This window comes from Diabrotica undecimpunctata, chromosome 5 (genome assembly GCF_040954645.1).
Source record: "Diabrotica undecimpunctata isolate CICGRU chromosome 5, icDiaUnde3, whole genome shotgun sequence".
In the NCBI taxonomy this organism is placed as follows: Eukaryota; Metazoa; Arthropoda; class Insecta; order Coleoptera; family Chrysomelidae; genus Diabrotica; species Diabrotica undecimpunctata.
The window spans coordinates 81,243,624-81,264,615 of record NC_092807.1 but is presented as its reverse complement, the minus strand read 5'-3'; the positions used below and the strand labels follow the sequence as shown (position 1 = coordinate 81,264,615).

At 31.4% G+C, this 20,992-nt stretch overlaps 2 protein-coding genes across 5 annotated transcripts in view; both read right to left on the bottom strand.

Annotated features, from left to right (window-relative positions):
* The window catches only part of LOC140441417 (uncharacterized), a 238,108-nt gene extending 220,840 nt beyond the window's left edge, over window positions 1-17,268 (bottom strand). Inside the window, exon 1 of the mRNA XM_072532136.1 lies at window positions 16,202-17,268. Within this exon, the coding sequence (XP_072388237.1) occupies window positions 16,262-17,197 (936 nt within the window). The 5' untranslated portion in view covers window positions 17,198-17,268 and the 3' untranslated portion in view covers window positions 16,202-16,261. The remainder of the gene's footprint in view (window positions 1-16,201) is intronic.
* Window positions 1-20,992, bottom strand: part of klu (zinc finger protein klumpfuss) — a 319,177-nt gene that overhangs the window by 19,207 nt on the left and 278,978 nt on the right. The gene's annotated exons all lie outside the window — the stretch shown is intronic.

Genomic DNA, 20,992 nt, shown 5'->3' with positions numbered 1-20,992 from the left:
CAATGTATGAAAAATAGTCCATCTCTCTATTCGAAACAGCGCTGTTTTTAAAAAACGAAAAAGTGTTTACATGATGCCAGTATTATGCCAGCGCTGTCGTGCCAGTGCGACTGGCGCCAGTTAACCATATTATATTTATCATTTTAACTACTTCTGCCATCAATAAATTTTTATCTAGGTAAACATGAAATTTTTTTGTACTCCTTCTTCATCAATTTTATCTTAAAAGATTTTCAACAGTTATATTCTGTTTCGGTATGTCAACTTCCAACTATGAAAACTGATAATATTAAGCATAATATACAGAGACAACACATAAGCATGCTTAATAAATGCATAGGTTTAACATGAACTGTTAATGGCCTTGTTCAAGAGGTTTATTACATTACTGACAAATAGATGCCCTGTATATGTTTCAAAAGCAATAAAAAGAACTTAAACGTGTTAAAGATTACTTTATTTTCATTCAAATTGTAATTTACTTTATTTTTATTTTTTTTTGTGCGAGTGACTAACCACCCAAGAGAAGGTCGGCTTATTCCATTGCTTATCCGAATTACGATTGTTGATCTAAATTATGACGACTATAAAACATTATTAATATCTATACAATTTAAATACTGCAACACTTAAGAGCATATACTAGCAACTAGCATATACTATAACCACCACAAATTTATTGACAGAAATCTTACAGATAGAACGTTCGCTTCCAAATTAACACCTTAATGTGGCTTATAACCGTGAATAGACATGGCACACAAAGAAGTAACTACTGAACAATTGTTAATTTATGTAAAACGCAGGCGCGATTTGTGCCCCAAGTGATATTGCATGATAATGACCGGTATTTGCAAAGTGCCGTATCATATATACTATTATAATACGGTGAATTCCAACACCCACTTCTTACACATAGAGTGCAATTAACACCGATAGTCATAAAGCTCGCATCTGCAGAGATGGGAGTCTGATGTTACAATGGAGTCCACAGCGGTATCCTATTATCTATACCTAAATTATGTTGTAAATTTTATATTATAATATACAAATAATAGGGGCCTAAAAATGTTTCGTCAAAACATAAAAAGATGGAAAAGAATAATGGAAAGCCGAGAGAGACTACGCAAAGAAAGAGAAAATCGCATATTTTGTGATTTCCGTTTCGCGTTTAGATTTTTTTTTTCAACAAGAAATACAATATTATCTAAACAGTGAATATAAATTAAAGCAGACTGTAGCAATGCTGACAGTCTCTAGAAAAAATATTTTAAAATGAATGGATTATGGCACAACATCATGAATTATTTATTCGAAGATGGAGTTACTGATTCAAATTAAAGGATATTTGTGGACAATGACATATTTGATAGAACTACGTAATTATAGTATGTTTATAGTTAAAATTTTTCATAAGAGGATAAATTCGATAGCTTTATCTATTCGGTATACACCTTATGTTGAATTCTTTATCTTTCCCATAATTTTGTTAAAAGAATTACCTATAAAGTTTCTTGATCTCTTCTTAGTTTATTTTTGAGGTACTTTTTCTTAATCTGTTCTAAGTTTATTTTTGTGTGCTATTCTATTTTATATTCATCTTCATACTCAGGATCATGAGTCAAAATCTTTTTTATATATAATGTCCTTTATTTTATAGATTAACTAGTTATGAATTTTTAATTTATTTGATTTTATTTTTATTCCGATTTGTTTCGTAATTTTTTCTCCAATTTTTTATTGTTAAGGTTGTTATATTTGTTTTACGTGTCTCAGCTTTCTCTTGTTCTTTTTCCTATTGGCACTTGTTTGCTTATTTTGTTTGTATTTCGCCTTCTTCCACATGTCCGACGCAGCAGACTATTTTAATGAATGTTAAAATATCCGGATCCTGGTATATGTTGTATAGTTCAAAGTTGTATCTTCTTCGCCACATTCTATTTTCTTTTTTGCCTTTACATATGTGCCCATATATTATGATAATACGGATTTTACATGTATTTTTAATTACTCTGACAAACCTTTAGGGGTCGTTCATTTGGGGGAGATATTTATGTGGATGTGAGTATAAATAATCTAGGTAATAAATAAGTTATAAATATATAATAGTGATATTTAATATTAAGTTTTTTCTCATTGTACAACTCTTTGTGTAAAATTGTGTTTCTCAGATTGCAGAGTGACATAGGGATTTTGGTTAAATTTTCAAATACTAATCTTGATTTATTCATAATTGAAGTGTATTTCTCTCCTGTGTAGACGTTTATTATTCTAATAAAGGCTAATTTTCTAAGGCTTATTTAATTTTATTGTTGGATTATGCTAAAAAAATTGATAAAGATAATCTTAACCTAAATAAGTAACTGGGTAACTAGTATTTCCCAGCTCTTATTGTAGTGAGATTGTAATTAATACCACTGGACATAAAGAGTACACGCAGTGTAAATCACCACAGTGTGCACTCGGTGATTATTCTCTATCGTGAGTATAAGTGGTCTTTTATTTATGAATCAGTTTAGATTCGGTTACAAAATATAAAAACATCTTTTTACTTCTTTTATATTATTTCAAATATTAAATAAAACATATTGAAACAAAACAGGTTTGCGTGTAAACTCTTTTAACATTTTTAAATCAGACATCTATAAATTAGAGTCCATTATGTTATTATATTAAATCGTTAACTGAACCAGTACCATACTGTTGACAAATCTACCTCAAGAACTTCCAATTACGAAAAGTATACCAAATGACTGATCAATGACTCCCAATTTACTCAAAATATTTTAAAAACGTAATACATGATATTCGACGATGCGCGAATTTGTAGAAATACATTTTTATTTATAAATGAAATGACGTTTCTTATAAAACAAATAGAGACGAAGAGATTAAGTGGGAAAGATCTCAGTCTCCCGAGCACCCAGACACTACTACACTGATCACTAACCAATGCATTACTGCTGCTGGGAACACAATAGGGTTCATTTACCGTCGTTTATAACATTTTTGCCATTTTTTTTACTCTTACTCTTATCTTACTCTCACGTAGATAGTGATTTTCTAGAGTTGCAACGTATGTGTCTGAGCTGCTCTACAAGCGAATTGAATGTTTAAAAGGTAATTAATTTCCTTCTTCTTCTTCTTCTTCTTAGTGTGCCACATCCTTTAAGAACGTTGGTGATCATCATGGCCCAATTTACTCTGCAGCAGTTCCAAAGAGTTCTATTGTTGTTTTCAACCCCATTGCTTTAAATTTTTTAAGCAGGACATGCGTCGTCTTCTCGGTCCTCTTTTTCCTACCACTTTCCCTTGTATAACCAATCGCATCAATTTATATTTATACTTATATTTCTTAGTATGTAACCAAAGTACCTCATTTTTCTTTTCTTTATAGTGTAAGTATTTCTTTTTCTTTTTTCATCTTTCTTAACATTTCCGTGTTTATTACGTATTGTGTCCATGATATTTTCCACATTCTTCGATTACACCACATCTTAAAGCTGGCAAGTCTTTTAAGAGTTGCGTCCATAATTGTCCAGGCTTAAACTCTATATAAATAAAAGGGCAGAGGATACGTAGCATCTCAATACTCTAGTTTTAAATTCTATTTTTAGTTTTCCATTGCATAATACTGCTTTCATTCCATCAAACGCGCTTCTAGATATCTGGCTAACTATAATCAAAAATCTCTGACAAATATAGTAGCTTAAAATATAAGATGCAATCGACTTAAAACCGATTTCATGAAGATTTTTAGGTAACGTGTCAAATATTGGACTAAATATACTAAACACTCTATAATTATAGATATAGATTTAATTTGATTTGTCACATATAAATTAGTTGCAGATCTGTTTTGGTAAGGTTGGTTATTAAAATTACAACTTGGCATCTAGTTGAAAAGATATTTTTAATCACCACCCTTAATTTCATGACAATAAATGAACTGTAAACTATTAAACTGGCATCACCATAAACCAATAAATTGGATGTACCTAAATAATATGCAGACATTAATGCATAATTGACATTAATTATAAAATAAATTACAATATAAATTATAAAATAAATTTTGACGTGTAAAATCACGTTTCGGCAAGGTAATAATACCATGATAATAAAAAAGGAAGTGACAGAATGCCAAAAAGGTTTCATAAGATTTTTGGTATATGGAGATCAAATCGAAAGTCTGCATATATATTCATATGTTTGATCAATTACAACAACGTCTTTGACATTAAATACTATAAATAAATAACCGATCGTTTATTACCTCCACATTTATGTGCAATCTCTGTCATTAAAAATGTCTATGTGTTCTGATAAGCACTTTAAAACTTCGTCCTGCCTAATTTCTAATATGAAACCAGAAAAAATTTTTCTTTCAATATCACTTTTTCTTTCTAGTTTGCCCTTAATGATAAATTGAGAAATGTATTTTTGTGATTAATATTTCTGGTTATTTGTTTATCTATTCTAATCAATATAAGTTTTTAACATTTATCGCAAAATTATTTGTTTTTACCTTGAGGAACAGCCCTTGTATGAGTATATATCTGTCCTACTTTTGTATTTTATCTTTGGTATTATAAATTGACAGTTCGTTGGTATCTACTAGAGGACAATGATGTTTTTGCTGATAAGAAAATTTAGTGGCAGACACTATATTCGGTTTGTACCGAACGCACATATACAAAATAAAAGAAATATATAAATATTCTACACAAATTTTAATATCTTGTCTGATCATTTATAAACAATATATGACTGAAACCAGAAAACAAATAAAAACGGTTAAAGCGTTTAACGGTTAAAAACTTATATATAATACTACTATAAATACTACTTCTACTACTACTACTATATACTGAAACAATATAAGTATTTTAGAACTATCAATAATAACACTAAAGACTAATAAAACTATTTTGAAATATGAGTTTTTAGAGAAAAATCTTTTAGCATTTCTATAAGTATAAGTAGTTTATACCTTTCGAAACTCCTTAGAGGTATAAACTTAGTTGTGTTCTAACAAGAAATTTTAAAGAACAAAAGAGCCAAAAAATCCAAAAAAATCAGAATTAGAGTAAAATTTAGAATAAGCCTAGTACAGCTTCGGTTAAGATGGGGATATTAAAAAGAAATCTTTCAAACAAACTACGCAGGAATAAAAATTTTGAAAATGAATTACAAAATCTCACTAAAATTTAATATATTCTTGCTTATCCTTTACTATTCTTGGAATAACATTGGAGATGGTAAACGAGTAACCCGTCTTTTCGCTTTCACCAGAGATTTTGTAAATTGTTAAAACATTTTAACTAACATTTAATCCTCTTTCCAAAAGGAAACTCAACGATTAGGTACTATAATCGAGGGTTTTTAAAAGCTGCTAACTGCCAAATTAAATTAAACTTTTTAAAAGCTTTGTGCACTCAAGCATCAACTATATAATATCAAGAACATTCATTAAAATGTCTAATTAAAGAATAAACCAATTATTTCGGAGTGGTCGCGGTAAAAATCGCCACAACTAAACAGATTAATAAACCTCCTAACTCAAACGGTTCATTTGAAATTTAGATTAGATCCAAATAGATCATTTTACGGTTTAAGCCTCAAGTTTGGGATTAGAATTTAAAACCTTAACTTCTCGTCCATTAATCCAAGCAAGCGGAAATTTTTAATACCCAGCCCATGATATACTGCACAATTAACGTCTATAAAAGGTATATAAGAAATTTTATCATTATTTTATCGGCTATGTGTAAAGAATGTTTTAAATTAAATTATCTGAACAAGTTAGAGCCTCTGAGTTAATTTTTACAATCAATATTTCAATATTCAAAATTAAAAGTAGAGATAAATACAAAGACTAGAAAAAAGAAATAAAACTAAGCAATGGCAAAAAATTAATTAAAAGGAATCCTAACCAAAACGAGCATAAGTAGAAATGTCAAAAGGAACAGTTTTCCAAGTAGAAGAAAGAAATCTTTTAGAAATGTCTCGGAAAGAATAGTTCGCAGAAACATTAAACTAGATGGCAAGGGCTAAAATGTGATAGCGATCGATGCACCTGAGAATAACAGAGATGTAATTACAAGAAAAAGTTTCTACGAACACCTCCAGAGCATAGTAAATTAAATTCCACACAATCAATATAATATGTTAATTATGGGTAACTTGAACGCCCGAGTTGGTCACGATATATTACCACAAGATACCTTTGAAACTTTGAAATACCAGATGACAAAGATCTATGATAGACCACATTCTTTCAAATAGAGAAATACTCCCTTCTCAAATTTTGGATGTAAGGGCACTAACATTGGTACAGATGGGAAGCGATCAAAAGCGAACATTATGCAAAATCCCAAATAAAAACATGTATATCATAAAAGTAAAATTGCAGAATACACCACAAAAATAAAAGTTGAAAATCTACAGACGACAGAACAAGGTATTTACACTAAAAAAATACCAAAAAAATACAGAAACACATATTATATCATCCATGACTTAGACTCTGCTAGAGAAGCTCTGAGCGATAGAAAGATAAATGAATGTAAGTCTCTCCCAAAGCGAAAAACTCCGTGGTTCTGTACAGAGGTGAAGAAAAAATGCAAGGTAAAAAAGCTTACTTAAAGTACATGTCAAACAAGCTACAACAAGCGTAGAAAGATAACAATATAATAAGAAATGAAACACACGCACTTGTTAGAAGAATTTAAAACGAGCACTGATAACGCTTGTCAAATGAACCGCAGCACGATTTTTATGGTAAAAAAGTTATATACAGAAAACCACTAAATAACATTGGAACAACAAACACTAGAAATTACCATAAACGAAGAAGTGCACATAAGAAGGCATTAAGTACAAAAAATACATAAAAAACTAAAGAACAAAAAGGCTGCAGAAAAAGGTGGAATATCAAATGAATTGTTGAAATATGGAGGTCCGATGGAATAATAGATTAACTAACGATATTAATTAACAAGATGACAAGACACAATAAAACACCCTAAGAAATGAGGACAAGCGAGGTAATCCTATTATTCAAAAAAAGTATTAAAAATAAGAACAATTTTATACCTAGAGCATGTTTTTAGTGGAGATCGATAACGAATTTTTCAGCTTATCATACAGGGTAAAATTTAGAACCGCAGATTAATTGGAAGGAAGTAGATGTCATGGCTCAAAAACATTCGCAATAGGACAGGAATTCAGTGCAGAACAATTACTCCGATTGGCTGAAGACAGTGAGCTTACACACCAGTGAAATTAGCAAACAAAAAGACCTTTTCGTGACACTCTTTGATACAGGTATTCAACATCTGGTTTTGATAATTTTGGTGATCACCGGTAAATTATATGAAAAAGTAACACATTTTTACTATTATGTATATATTATTTTTAATAAGCCCTCCATATTAAAGTTCTTTTTTCGTAAACTTGAACTCTTAATCTTTCAAATAGTTATTTTTAAAGTAATATTGTTATTGTCTCAATATTTACGATCTAATGAGGTGACAACAAAGAACCTTATCCTAATAAGCGACGGATGTGCCGGGCAAAATAAAAACTATGCTCTTATGAAATTTTTGTACTTGCTTGTCCATGGTTTACACATGTTTGAAACTATCACACATGTATTTCCTATTCGAGGCCTTCATTTTTAAGTTGCGACCAAGATTTTTCATTGATTGAAAAAGCATAAAAAATCTGAAACCATCGAAATGCCTAAATAATAGGAAAACGTAATTAAGAATGCTAGGAGCAAACCATCACCGTTTTTCGTAACTGATGTCAATCACTCTATGATATTTAACATTTCAGAAGCAGTAACTCATATTTTTTCTTAGATCAACTCGTCCTTCAGTGAAAATTAAAACTGCGCGAATGTTGAGATATTCAGTTGATGAAACTGGGGTTATTTTAGTAAGACAGACTTATACAGGTAGCTGGGAAAAATCCCTTATAAAAAACAAACGTGGTATACCGAAAGAGTTTGAATTTAAACCGTTATAATAGTACGCGTTTGGATGTTCCATACGAAAAAAAAGAAATATAACCCAATATTTGAAAAAACAGAGGCTCGAAACTTTTATGCTAAACGAACTGCTCACAGAATCTGGTCATCAGTCTGAAAAGATTACCGATTTAGACAAAGACGCTAACAGCAGTGGTGTAAGTGATGAAGACTAAATATATTGTTTAAAATTTCAAAAATTTCATACTTATTTCAATTTTTTCACATTTCAAATAAAATTTCATTTTTTTTTTGGTTTAATATAAATATCGTTTTTCCTATTAATTAATGAAAATTTCGTGCAAAAACCCCATATATGTCAAATGAATAAATGTTCTTTCATAAAAAAACCAAAGAAAAAAAAATGTTATTTATATTGTAAACTGTGTGTAATCATCAAAATAATTAATCACTAATTTGAGAATTTCCGTAAACTTAATACGGTTCAATTAAATAACTTTTTTTTAAATATCTTTAATGTTGTAAATAATGACAAATGGGGTTTTTGCAAAAAACCCCTCAATTGCCTTTACGATATAAAATATCAGGCGTTTCATGTAAACTAGAAAAGAAAACAAAATATTTGAGTTTAGAGGCTTCTTGTATACAAAACAACGAAAATAAATCAAAAAAGATTATTTTTGATCTCGGTTAGTCAATAAAAATTTTTAAAATTAATGTAAACATGATTTTGGCATAAAAATATGCATATCATTTATATTACCGTATCTATTGTAGACAAATGATACACCGAGAAAATAAAGAAAATTTCCTTTTAAATTTTAAATCGTATATTTGCTTCTATTATAAAAGAATTTGCAATAATTCTGGGCAATCACCCTGTAAAATACTCAAAAATTTTAATTTGTATATCTTAACTCCACCCACAATATCTATGAAAGTCAGTGCCTTCATCAGTCTTTCCGAGGTCTTACTTAATACTTAAAATTTTTGTTTACTCGTTCTCCATCAATAAATATTTTTTATTTTTATTTTTCATTCTAAACATGTTTTAACAATATAAATTTCTTTTATTACTTGATGTTGACTAATATCCTAGTTTCCAAAAATAGTTATTCCCTAACAAAAATATATTGTTCTATTTTATAAATATATACTCTACATGATTTACATTAGTAAATTAAAAAATAGAAAAGTGTAGGCACAAAACTATCATTAGCACAAGGTACAAAGAGATTCCAATATGTGGGATTTTGTTTATGTTCAAGAAATGCCTACGTTCTGATAAAGGAACTAGTAGTGCTACAATCGCCTAATAGATAAACCTCGTTCTATAACATTTCATTACATACAAATCGCTAACAGATTTACAGATATTGAGCAGGTTGGTTTAAAAAAAATTGTTCCTAATATACGAATTTTTTTGAATGAAAATAACAAACATATCACTATCATAAATAATTTAATTAAACTTTATTGTAAATTATCTATTTTTAAGAAATTTCTCAAAAAAACATCAACCTAGATGTATATATCTATATATATATATATATATATATATATATATATATATATATATATATATATATATATATATAAGAATAAGAAAAAAGAAGTACTTGTGATTCGTTTGGAAAAAATATATAACTGTTTTGGATGGGTTGGAGTCAATAAAAGGGCTATTGGCTAACTATTTTTTTATATCTCGAGCTTTCAATTGTGTTCAATTATTATCAAGAGCTAAAAAAGACAAAATATCTTACAAGGTTGAACTAGAAAAAAAAATTTTTTTGTTAACTTACCAAATAAAAATTAGTTTAGTAAATAAAAATTGCTGCTAATACATCTTAAAAATAATTAATATAAAAATGTCCTAATCTAATAAATGCTTCTCTGAAAATGTTTAGTATAATTTTGAAAACATTTTTTTAATAATAATTAATACAAAAACAATTGAATTTATAAATAAGTTAAAATAGCAACCAATTACAAATAAGCCTCAATGTCATAAATGCCAACTTAAAATTTTTATTTTTGACAATTATATTGCCAAAAATAAAATTTCGTTTAAACATTCTTTTTTGTTTAGTAACAAAAAAGAAGAAGATTTATTCACCGTTGACAGATGTCTGAAAAAATGTAACATATATATGGAGAATTAAATATGACATTTTAGGAGTTTTATATATAAATCATAAAGAAAGAATATAATTATAAATTTTGCTTGGATTTTGAATTTCTGATCTTTTGTTTAAATTCAACCCATCCAAAACAGTTATATATATATATATATATATATATATATATATATATATATATATATATATATATATATATATATATATATATATATATATATATTGTTATGATGTGTTTTTTTGTTTGAATGATGAGCAATGAGTATTTTTAATAATATAATATATAGGGTTTTTATCGCGGTTCTCAAAGAATTAGCTTGTAAGTACTTTTTTAAATTATCTTTATTATAACTATTATGAAACACACATATATATATCTAACCTAGCCAATGTAAATTTAAAATAAACTATCTTTAAATTGATATTCTTATAAAACTAATTAAATTCTATAGACAATGTAAAATTTAAACAAACTATCTTCAAAATTGAAATTGTTATGACACTAACTAAATTATATTAACAAAATTTTGTACCTTTCTTTCACTGAATGCCTAAATGAACTGTTTTCCACTATATAGATTCTAATCATCACTGAATGTCTTCGTACTTCGGTTATCCTTGTTTTTGTGAAATTACTTTTTCCAATTATCAGCTTCTACCAATTTAAGATATAGTTTTCTTCACCAGCATTTATACACCACCAAGCAAACCAGCAAACACCATTTATATTTATTCTTCTTTTCAATATACCAATATCTAATTATTATAAGTTGATTTATACTAATCTCCAATCATAATATAATTTTAATTCCTTCCAATGTCCATCCAATATTCTTCTAATATACTTTTATAATCTTCAATAATTATTTGTGTATAATTATAAATGTGCATTAAATATATGCATAATTTTTAATGTTCATTTAACTCACTATATTAAACCATTTGACTATTTGTAACTGATTCACTGACTCCAACTAACTTTCATATTTCTTACTAAACTTTTCTGACTGACTTCTTGAAAATTCTGAACAATTTACTTCACTAACTAAATGTGTCTACTAACTTTCATAATAAACTGGCCTGACTTCTGACTAAAAACTGCTATCTTGAATCCAAATCACGGGTATTTATATCTTTTTGGATATTCTAGAATCATCTGGTAAGAAATCATGTTCGATTTCGTTCTATTTCTTCGATATGGATGTTCTCGAAAAAATATCTGTTCCATCCACCGACATAATCATTATTCCAGAATGTTCGACCGTAAACAATGGTCACACTCTGCACTCTGGAGAATTCGTTAATGTTCCATTGATAATTTTGTTGACATTTAGGCTTTTCAGATCAGAATAAACATTCAAATTAGTAACTAACACTCTAATTTAATAAAATACACAATTCAAACAATATATTATTATAACCCCACTTTATATTCCCAATTATTTCCTAAAATGTCACTTGGAGAGTAAGTATATCTGTCTATCACTCACTGTATAGTTGGTTGCCTATGCACATGGCTCACTTAAATATATTTACAACATTAAAATACAACTTTTTACAATTATTATATGCTAATTTATTAAAAATGCCCTCACATAAATATATTTTTATTAAATTCTCTAGTATATAACTTCTTAAAATAATCAAATACTTTTTTATATCTAATATTATGTAGTATATAACATAAATTATTTTCTATAAACCCCAATCGTCACAATATATATATATATATATATATATATATATATATATATATATATATATATATATATATATATATATATATATATATATATATATATATGTAATATATATTTGGATATAGTTACTCCCATTATAAAAAAATTTCTATACAAAACTTTAAGAAAAATAAGTAATTGTAGATTAACTGGTGTTGACTAGTCATACAGGGATTGATCAAATTTATATGAAGGTGTGGCATTGGCAGAGAAAATGACAGAATTATTTCAAAATATCCTTAGGATCTTTTAGTTAATGACACCTACAGAAACAACAATGGTTTAGATTTGGAGGATCACGTACAGATGCTTTATCGAATCTATCGAATATAATAGACCAGCATTTCTGTACTTTATAGATTTATGAAAAGCCTTTAATAGAATTTAAATAATATTATCTAATTAATGTGCACCAGGAGAATTTTGCAAAATACCCTAGATGAGGTAGTAATGGAACATCGTAAAGGAAAATTATGTGAATTGAGGAATGTGAAAGTAAAAATACTATGTTATACAGAAGACGCTGTCCTTTTAACGAAGAATGAAGACGATAGTCAAAGATTCTTACGTTGTTTAACACAAAAAGGAAAAAATCTAAATATGGCAATAGCAACTGAAAACAGAAAATGTATGACTACTTATAAAGAACCGCTATGATGTAAATTAAGTTGACGCAAAAATAATAGTCCGAACACTGAATTTAAATTAGCTGGTGATAGAGATATCCAGCTCAAACAACACCCAAAATGGGAAAAGACGCTCAACACAAATTCTAATAAAGTAGCAGATTGACTAAACAGCCTAGAGCCTACTATAGAAAAATGAACATTTTAATATAGATACCTGATCCTGACAAAAGTAAAACAAAATAAATAATTAAAACAACAGAGACAAAACAAAAAGAAAAAATGGGAATGAATATCTTGCTACAAGCCGCTAATAGGTTGAAGAGCTTTGGACGACCGACAATACTCTGGTGCGACTGTTTAGATTTAGAAGATACTCAAAATTGAACAGACACTTTGACATGTAGGATGAATAAAGAAGAAGAGTACAACAATTAATGATTGTTTAAGCTATGAAACAATATTAATGTTCTACTCTTGTTGGATATATTTTACTTATTTCTATTCATTTTTTGGACATTACTCTTGTTGGATATATTTTACTTATTTCTATTCATTTTTTGGACATAAAGTGCACTAAACACCTTCATTTCTATTATAATAGATTAACAGCATTGTTGTCAGTAAGTTTGTAGTGTTTTATTTGACTGCTTATATTATTACAGGCCACGTGTTTCATATATTAGGATTTTAGTAAATATTAGTAAATATTATTTAAGTAACATATAGATTAAAATGATTGATAGTTTTTCTAAATTGGAAATTGAAACGTTAAAGCGAAAATGAAAAATGTAATTTTTAATACAATTCATTGTGGGTTAATCCCATATTAATACAATATTTATTTAAATATGCCCCCTGAAAACAGTTTCAGAACCTCATTATGATTTTACTTAAGTATTGTTGTACTTCTAATTACATTTTTAAAGACTGCGACTGTTTCTAAGTGTGCAACTACGTCATATTTGAATACATTACGTATCCTACTTGTATAGTAAGTGTTGCCGAGAGGGGGCATTTGGGCCTGTAGGACCCATCGCCGGCTCTTCGGGCTTCTTCCTATCCCCGGAATTGGATCGGGTATTCACCATCTTTGGTTTGTCGCTGGTAGAAAGGTTAAATACTACCGCTGTTATAAATAACAGTTCCAGTGACAAATATCTGTTATAGGTAACGGTTCCAAGGAACAGTTACAAAGTAACAGAGCAAAAATGGAAAACAGATAGGTAAAAATGATCTAAGTATTACTTGGCTTACGGAAGGAATAACTTAGTAAACAATTAAATTAAATGGTATAAAAATATAATGCAAAGAAAAAAATGTTTCTAAGTGTTTCTTGACTTACGGAAGAAACAACTTAGGACAGAAATATAGATAAATGAAATATGTAAATGTGAGAGTAAAATATGGAAATATTTCTAAGTGTTTCTTAACTTACGGAAGAAACGACTTAGAGTGGAAAAATAAAATACTCAAAATATAAAACGAGAAATGCAAAAATGAAACAGATTATAGAAATATGTCTAAGTGTTTCTTGACTTACGGAAGAAACAACTTAGAATAGAAAATAAACAAGAGAATCAAATATAGTAAAATAAATGCACAAATATTTATAAGTGTTTCTTGACTTACGGAAGAAACGACTTATAAAAGAAAATAAGAAAAATCAAATATAGAAAAGGTGTGAAAATATTGCTAAGTGTTTCTTGACTTACGGAAGAAACAACTTAGCATAAAATAGAGAATGAAAGAAACAAATGTATTAAGTATTTTCTTAACTTAAGAAAAATATCTTAGATAAAATATCGGAAATAATAATGCAACAATGATTATGAAAATATTTCTAAGAGTTCTTTGACTTACCGGAAAAGAACGGCTTAGACAAACAATTAAAATAACAAGTCAAATATTCAGAGAAATATTTCTAAGAGTTCTTTGACTTACCGGAAAGAACTACTTAGACAAAGTACAAATCAAAATATAAAATATAAAAAGCAAGATAAATATTTCTAAGTCTCCTTAACTTACGGAAGAACAACTTAGACACAAAATACAAGACAAATAAACAATCAAAATAACCAATTAAAATATCAAACAATCAGTATATGAACAAATATAGATCAAAGTAATATTCTAACCTGAAAAGGTCTGAATATACAATAATGCAAAAATAAAAATGGTATATAAGAAATCAGAAATAAAACAATAACTTAGTAGGAACAATAATAGCACCGACTAGGTCTACAGTAAGAAGAGGCAAGCTCGACTGACCGATGAGAGAAAATCCACCTGCTTTTATGTAAAACAAATCCTTTGTTTTACGTAGCGAAAGTGGAATTTCCCTGCATCGAATCAATTAGAAATTTGGATTTGGCCAACCTTGGAATTCCCAAGTATTTTAACCGATATCCAAATTCCTTGATGCGTCGAGGACATCCCCCCTCCTCTGAAAGACCTAACGGTGCTAAGAAAATTTATTAAAATAATAGAAAAATACAATTTAAGAATCAAAAAAAAATACAATAATAAAATTTTTACCCTAAAAGAATATAATGTAAAAGACTTAAGATAAAAAAAAACTAAGATATTGTACTTAAGATATTTTAACTTAATTGTATATGGTCCAGTAGGCCCAGGTGGTCCAGCTGTGCCGGGTGGCTCGTCTGCTTCCGTCAGGGCTACTTTATTCACCCTGAGGAGGTCCTACGACGTCGTGAAGGTATAAGGCTACTCAATTCACCTTGATATCTCCACGTGTCGTAATGGGACCTTATCCTTGTTCATCTTTGGCGGTCGGCTGCGCTGTGGTTGCTTCATCCCGTCCGTCCGGAGGGGTGAGGGTCCTATGGTCAGCATCGTCGACCATCGTGAACTCTTGGAGGAGATTCTCTTCAATCTCGCTCCTGGGTACGTTTTCTGAGGTTTGCTGCTCGCGTCCTCGAAGTCGTTTCTTTCTCTTGTGTGTCCGGTGACTTCTCCGGATTTCCTCTCGGAGTGGTATGTCGACCGGACCGTCGAGGATGGGGTCGGTGTCCTCCTCCTCGTCGCCGTGCTCCATTGTCTCTATCAATAGAAGGCATTCGGCGTCTGGCATGTCATCTGCTGTCAGGCTAGATTCTTCCTCCTCGTCGACGTCCTCCATCGTCTCTAGTAATGGAACGCCGTAGGCTTCTTCTTCTTCTTTGGGTGTGCCTGTACTGATGTCCGCTGTTTCGGTTTCTTCAGTGGTCGGCTGACGTGGACGGTTGTCTAATACTTCATTGTCCTCTTGGGTTGACTGCTCTGCTTGTTGGGATGGGGTTTGATGGAATTCCAGCTGTTGTGGTTTGGCTTGCCTTTCTGCTGGGGTCGCCCAGTAGATGGTGGTTCGGCAGGCAGTACCAGCGTGTAGACATTTTCGGGGTATGTCTACATTGGCCTCTTCCTGCTCCAACCAAGGCATCCCTAACACAACGTCGTGGTTCAAATCCTCCATAACCATGCAGTTTACAGTCGTGTCCAGAGTGTCAATGTTCATATTGACTGCAGCAGTCCCTAGGGTGTGGGATGTGCTGCCCGTGCATGCCAGCTGAACCAGTCCTGGTCCTCGGTGCAAGTCCCGTCTCTGGATCAACCTCTGGTGAACGAAGTTCCCGGAGGCACCGGTGTCGACCAAAATCTTCACTTGCTGCCCGTTGATCCTTCCATAGAGTTGGGGGAGGCCTGCTGTCGAGGGTTGTACCTGAATAGGATTCAGTTGGGGCACCATCGTCACAACAGGGTTCAGTTGGCGCCCCGATTGGCGTTTCCCTGGTTCTGTGGGGTTGGAGGTGGTGGTTGGTTCATTGATGGCATCCTATACTGTCCACTGGGGTTCCTCCATTCGTCTATCGCCTCAGGGTGTCGTGGAGCGTTATCCTGACGTGGGGGACGGTACGGTTGTTGTTGCTGCTGCTGCTGCTGGGGTTTGCCGGTCCGGCGGATGTCAGATTCTATGCCCTGGGCGATTGTCAGAAGGTCTTCCTCGGTCCTGGGGATGTTCGCTCTCAGGCAGATCGCGATGTCGGGTCTCAGTAAGTTCGCTATCGTTATACACCTCTGGTCCTCGGGGGTATGTGGCATGAGACGTCTGAATAAGGCAGATTTCTGGTTAATGAACTCCTCCGTGGATTCGTCTCTACGTTGATGTTCTCCATGAAGCTTCGACGTCAGGGTTGAAATTGCGGCAGGGTCATTGTATCTCCTTAGGAGACGGTCTCGAAATGTGGTGTATGGCAGGTCCGTGTATGAGAATTTCTGAGCCCATTTCTTCGCATCGCCGTGGAGGGAGTTGTCTATGAGGTAGTCGATCCATTGGTCCTCGTCTACGTTATGTTTGATTAAGAAATTCTCAGCTTTTGTCGAAAAGCTGAGCGGATTCTCGGTGTCCCGGCCTGAGAATTGAGGGGGCTTCGTATATGTAATCCTGGGCTTCGGTGGCTCAGGTTGAGGCATCTGGGGTGTAGTGCCTTGAGTAGTGGATAGGGCCGTCATCGCTTGCATTAGGGCAGAGATAAAGTCAGCTGTGGAAGGCTGGCTTGAAGACGGTCCTGGGGTCGTGGATTCGGATTTTGTGGGTTGGGCGCCATGTTGCCGAGAGGGGGCATTTGGGCCTGTAGGACCCATCGCCGGCTCTTCGGGCTTCTTCCTATCCCCGGAATTGGATCGGGTATTCACCATCTTTGGTTTGTCGCTGGTAGAAAGGTTAAATACTACCGCTGTTATAAATAACAGTTCCAGTGACAAATATCTGTTATAGGTAACGGTTCCAAGGAACAGTTACAAAGTAACAGAGCAAAAATGGAAAACAGATAGGTAAAAATGATCTAAGTATTACTTGGCTTACGGAAGGAATAACTTAGTAAACAATTAAATTAAATGGTATAAAAATATAATGCAAAGAAAAAAATGTTTCTAAGTGTTTCTTGACTTACGGAAGAAACAACTTAGGACAGAAATATAGATAAATGAAATATGTAAATGTGAGAGTAAAATATGGAAATATTTCTAAGTGTTTCTTAACTTACGGAAGAAACGACTTAGAGTGGAAAAATAAAATACTCAAAATATAAAACGAGAAATGCAAAAATGAAACAGATTATAGAAATATGTCTAAGTGTTTCTTGACTTACGGAAGAAACAACTTAGAATAGAAAATAAACAAGAGAATCAAATATAGTAAAATAAATGCACAAATATTTATAAGTGTTTCTTGACTTACGGAAGAAACGACTTATAAAAGAAAATAAGAAAAATCAAATATAGAAAAGGTGTGAAAATATTGCTAAGTGTTTCTTGACTTACGGAAGAAACAACTTAGCATAAAATAGAGAATGAAAGAAACAAATGTATTAAGTATTTTCTTAACTTAAGAAAAATATCTTAGATAAAATATCGGAAATAATAATGCAACAATGATTATGAAAATATTTCTAAGAGTTCTTTGACTTACCGGAAAAGAACGGCTTAGACAAACAATTAAAATAACAAGTCAAATATTCAGAGAAATATTTCTAAGAGTTCTTTGACTTACCGGAAAGAACTACTTAGACAAAGTACAAATCAAAATATAAAATATAAAAAGCAAGATAAATATTTCTAAGTCTCCTTAACTTACGGAAGAACAACTTAGACACAAAATACAAGACAAATAAACAATCAAAATAACCAATTAAAATATCAAACAATCAGTATATGAACAAATATAGATCAAAGTAATATTCTAACCTGAAAAGGTCTGAATATACAATAATGCAAAAATAAAAATGGTATATAAGAAATCAGAAATAAAACAATAACTTAGTAGGAACAATAATAGCACCGACTAGGTCTACAGTAAGAAGAGGCAAGCTCGACTGACCGATGAGAGAAAATCCACCTGCTTTTATGTAAAACAAATCCTTTGTTTTACGTAGCGAAAGTGGAATTTCCCTGCATCGAATCAATTAGAAATTTGGATTTGGCCAACCTTGGAATTCCCAAGTATTTTAACCGATATCCAAATTCCTTGATGCGTCGAGGACATAAGTATCACATTATGTTGTCTAAGTTTTTAAGTAAATCAAGATGTATTTTATTGCTGTTCTTTAAACGGTTCATACCACGTCAATTTATTTTATTTTTGTTTCTATTTATGTTTTTCTTTTGCCATTTTTATTGCTTTGTCGTTTTAGTTCATATAATTTATTTAATTCCATTTTTTGACTATGGATTAGGTATATACAGTGGGTGATCAAATTATTAGAGGCACCTAGTAAAATTTAATTTGTTTTTTTTTACAAAAAAGGTATATATTTGAGTTCTTGAGATCTTGTAACACTTTATGAAAGTACAATAAATAGTCTGACAACAGTGGATACACAGTACGCGACTCAGATGCCATTGTTTGTCAGTGCTGTCCAGCCTAGCTTGTAACCCGTGTGCATATTGTTTTGTATTCTTGGTATTTAGAATTATAATAAGTAGTTTCCATTGCTCTCTAGTGATATTCTGACAGTCATATACTATTTTTTGTGAATTTAGCAAACGTTGCACGTTTGTTACAGCAGTGGTACTAGAACATCATGGAAAAAGCCAAAGATATCTCACTAAGGAAAATAGCCAAAATAAAAATTTTATTATTGAACTATAATCACTTGAACAGAAAAATAGCATTAACTTCTAAAGTTTCAAGGGCAAATGTGGACTGTATAAAGAAAAAACGACAAAAATTTGGATTTGACCCCACGACACCGACAAAAATGTGGTCGAAAAAAAATTACAACACCACGAGATGAAAGAAACATTGGAGATATTGTCTTGACACACAGAAACCTTAAGAATTTTAACGAAAATGATGCATGAGTCTGACACCAGTATTTCACCAATGACACCTACTCAGCGAATAATGGATCTGGTGTTTTCAAGCTGCCGCCCTGCAAAAAAGCAACTACTCACACCAGTAATTAAGAAATATAGGGTTCAATGGAGTAAACATCACAAAGATTGGACCATTGATGATTGGAACCAAGTAAATAACATTACTTAACATTGTTTTTTTATTATATATGTAGTTTACAGGTGATCAATTTGTCCACGATTTTAAAATAATAATAATATTCCAGGTTTGTTTTTCGGACGAATCTACCGTGCAAATTCTCATGGATAGAGCTGAATTTGTGAGGAGAAGACCTGGGGAAAATATAAAGCTGATTGTATTGTCAGGACGGTAAAGCACCTCCTAAACATCATGGTCTGGTCTATCATAGGCAGTCAAGGAACTGGTAGACCCTACATTGTCGAAAGAACAATGCGACAGGACCAGTACTTAAGAGTACTGCAAACAAAAATGCTTTCCCAGGTCCAGGAGTGGCTCCCAAATGTTTCACATTTATGCATGACTCGACGTCTTATCACAAGGCAAAAACTGTTACAAAACTCCTTGCTGACAACCAGACAACTGCCCTGAAAACTCGCCAGATTTGAATCCAATAGATAATCCTTGGAAGTTTATGAAGAAATAAGTTTCTAATGAAATTATAACTACAAAGGGTCAATTGATCGAGTGCTTAATAGCAGTATAGCACAGGAGTGGCACAATTCCACAAAATTGCTAGAAATGCATAGAAAGTAAGCCAAGCAGTCATTGCTGCAAAGGATGACACTACCAAGTATTATGCTTAAGTCATAATTTTAAGTGTTTTCATATAATTAAAAGTTTCTTTTTTAATACTTGTAATCTTTATATTATTCTAAATCACAGTAAAATAGAATTAAGCACAAAAATATATTTTATAGCTCAAATACATACCATTTTTAAACAAAAAGTAAAATTTTATGGGGTAACTCTAATAATTTGATCACGCACTGTAGTGTTAAGCCATATACTAATCGATGATCAATTTTACAATTTAATTTCTGGTTAAAAACAGAAGTTATGTTCGTTATTGCAATTCAATAAGGGTTTTATATTATGTATTCCTTCCACTGTCATGTTGCAGTACTAGGTATATCATTCATTTATTTCGTAGCCAATTTGATGACGCAAGTATCTAAGGTGGTTTTTACGAAATAATTTATATTAAGAACAATTTTGAAATAAATACCAAATAATGCCAATGAGCAATTCGTTTATTAAAAAGCAAAAAAAAAGTGATTGATCACGCAGGATATTTAATAACAACATCAGTTCTTTTTTGTCGCCACCTGAACGTCTTGCATAATGTGGGTGAAAGGACCCACAAACGATGCCGTCGGAATATTAAGCCTGGTCTACTTTCGTTCAATGAAGTTTAAAAGTAAAAATATATCAATATAATCAGCCTAAGGTCGTTTCTTTGGTGTTTATTTTAAATGAGTCCATACGGCATTGTGCGTAATATGCTGACTACCGACTAGCGTGTGAATTGCACCGGATGTTGATTCTTAATGAACAGGTTGTCGCTTTTTCAGGCCCGGATTAGCAATCTTTTACAAATATAATAAAGTAATGTAAAA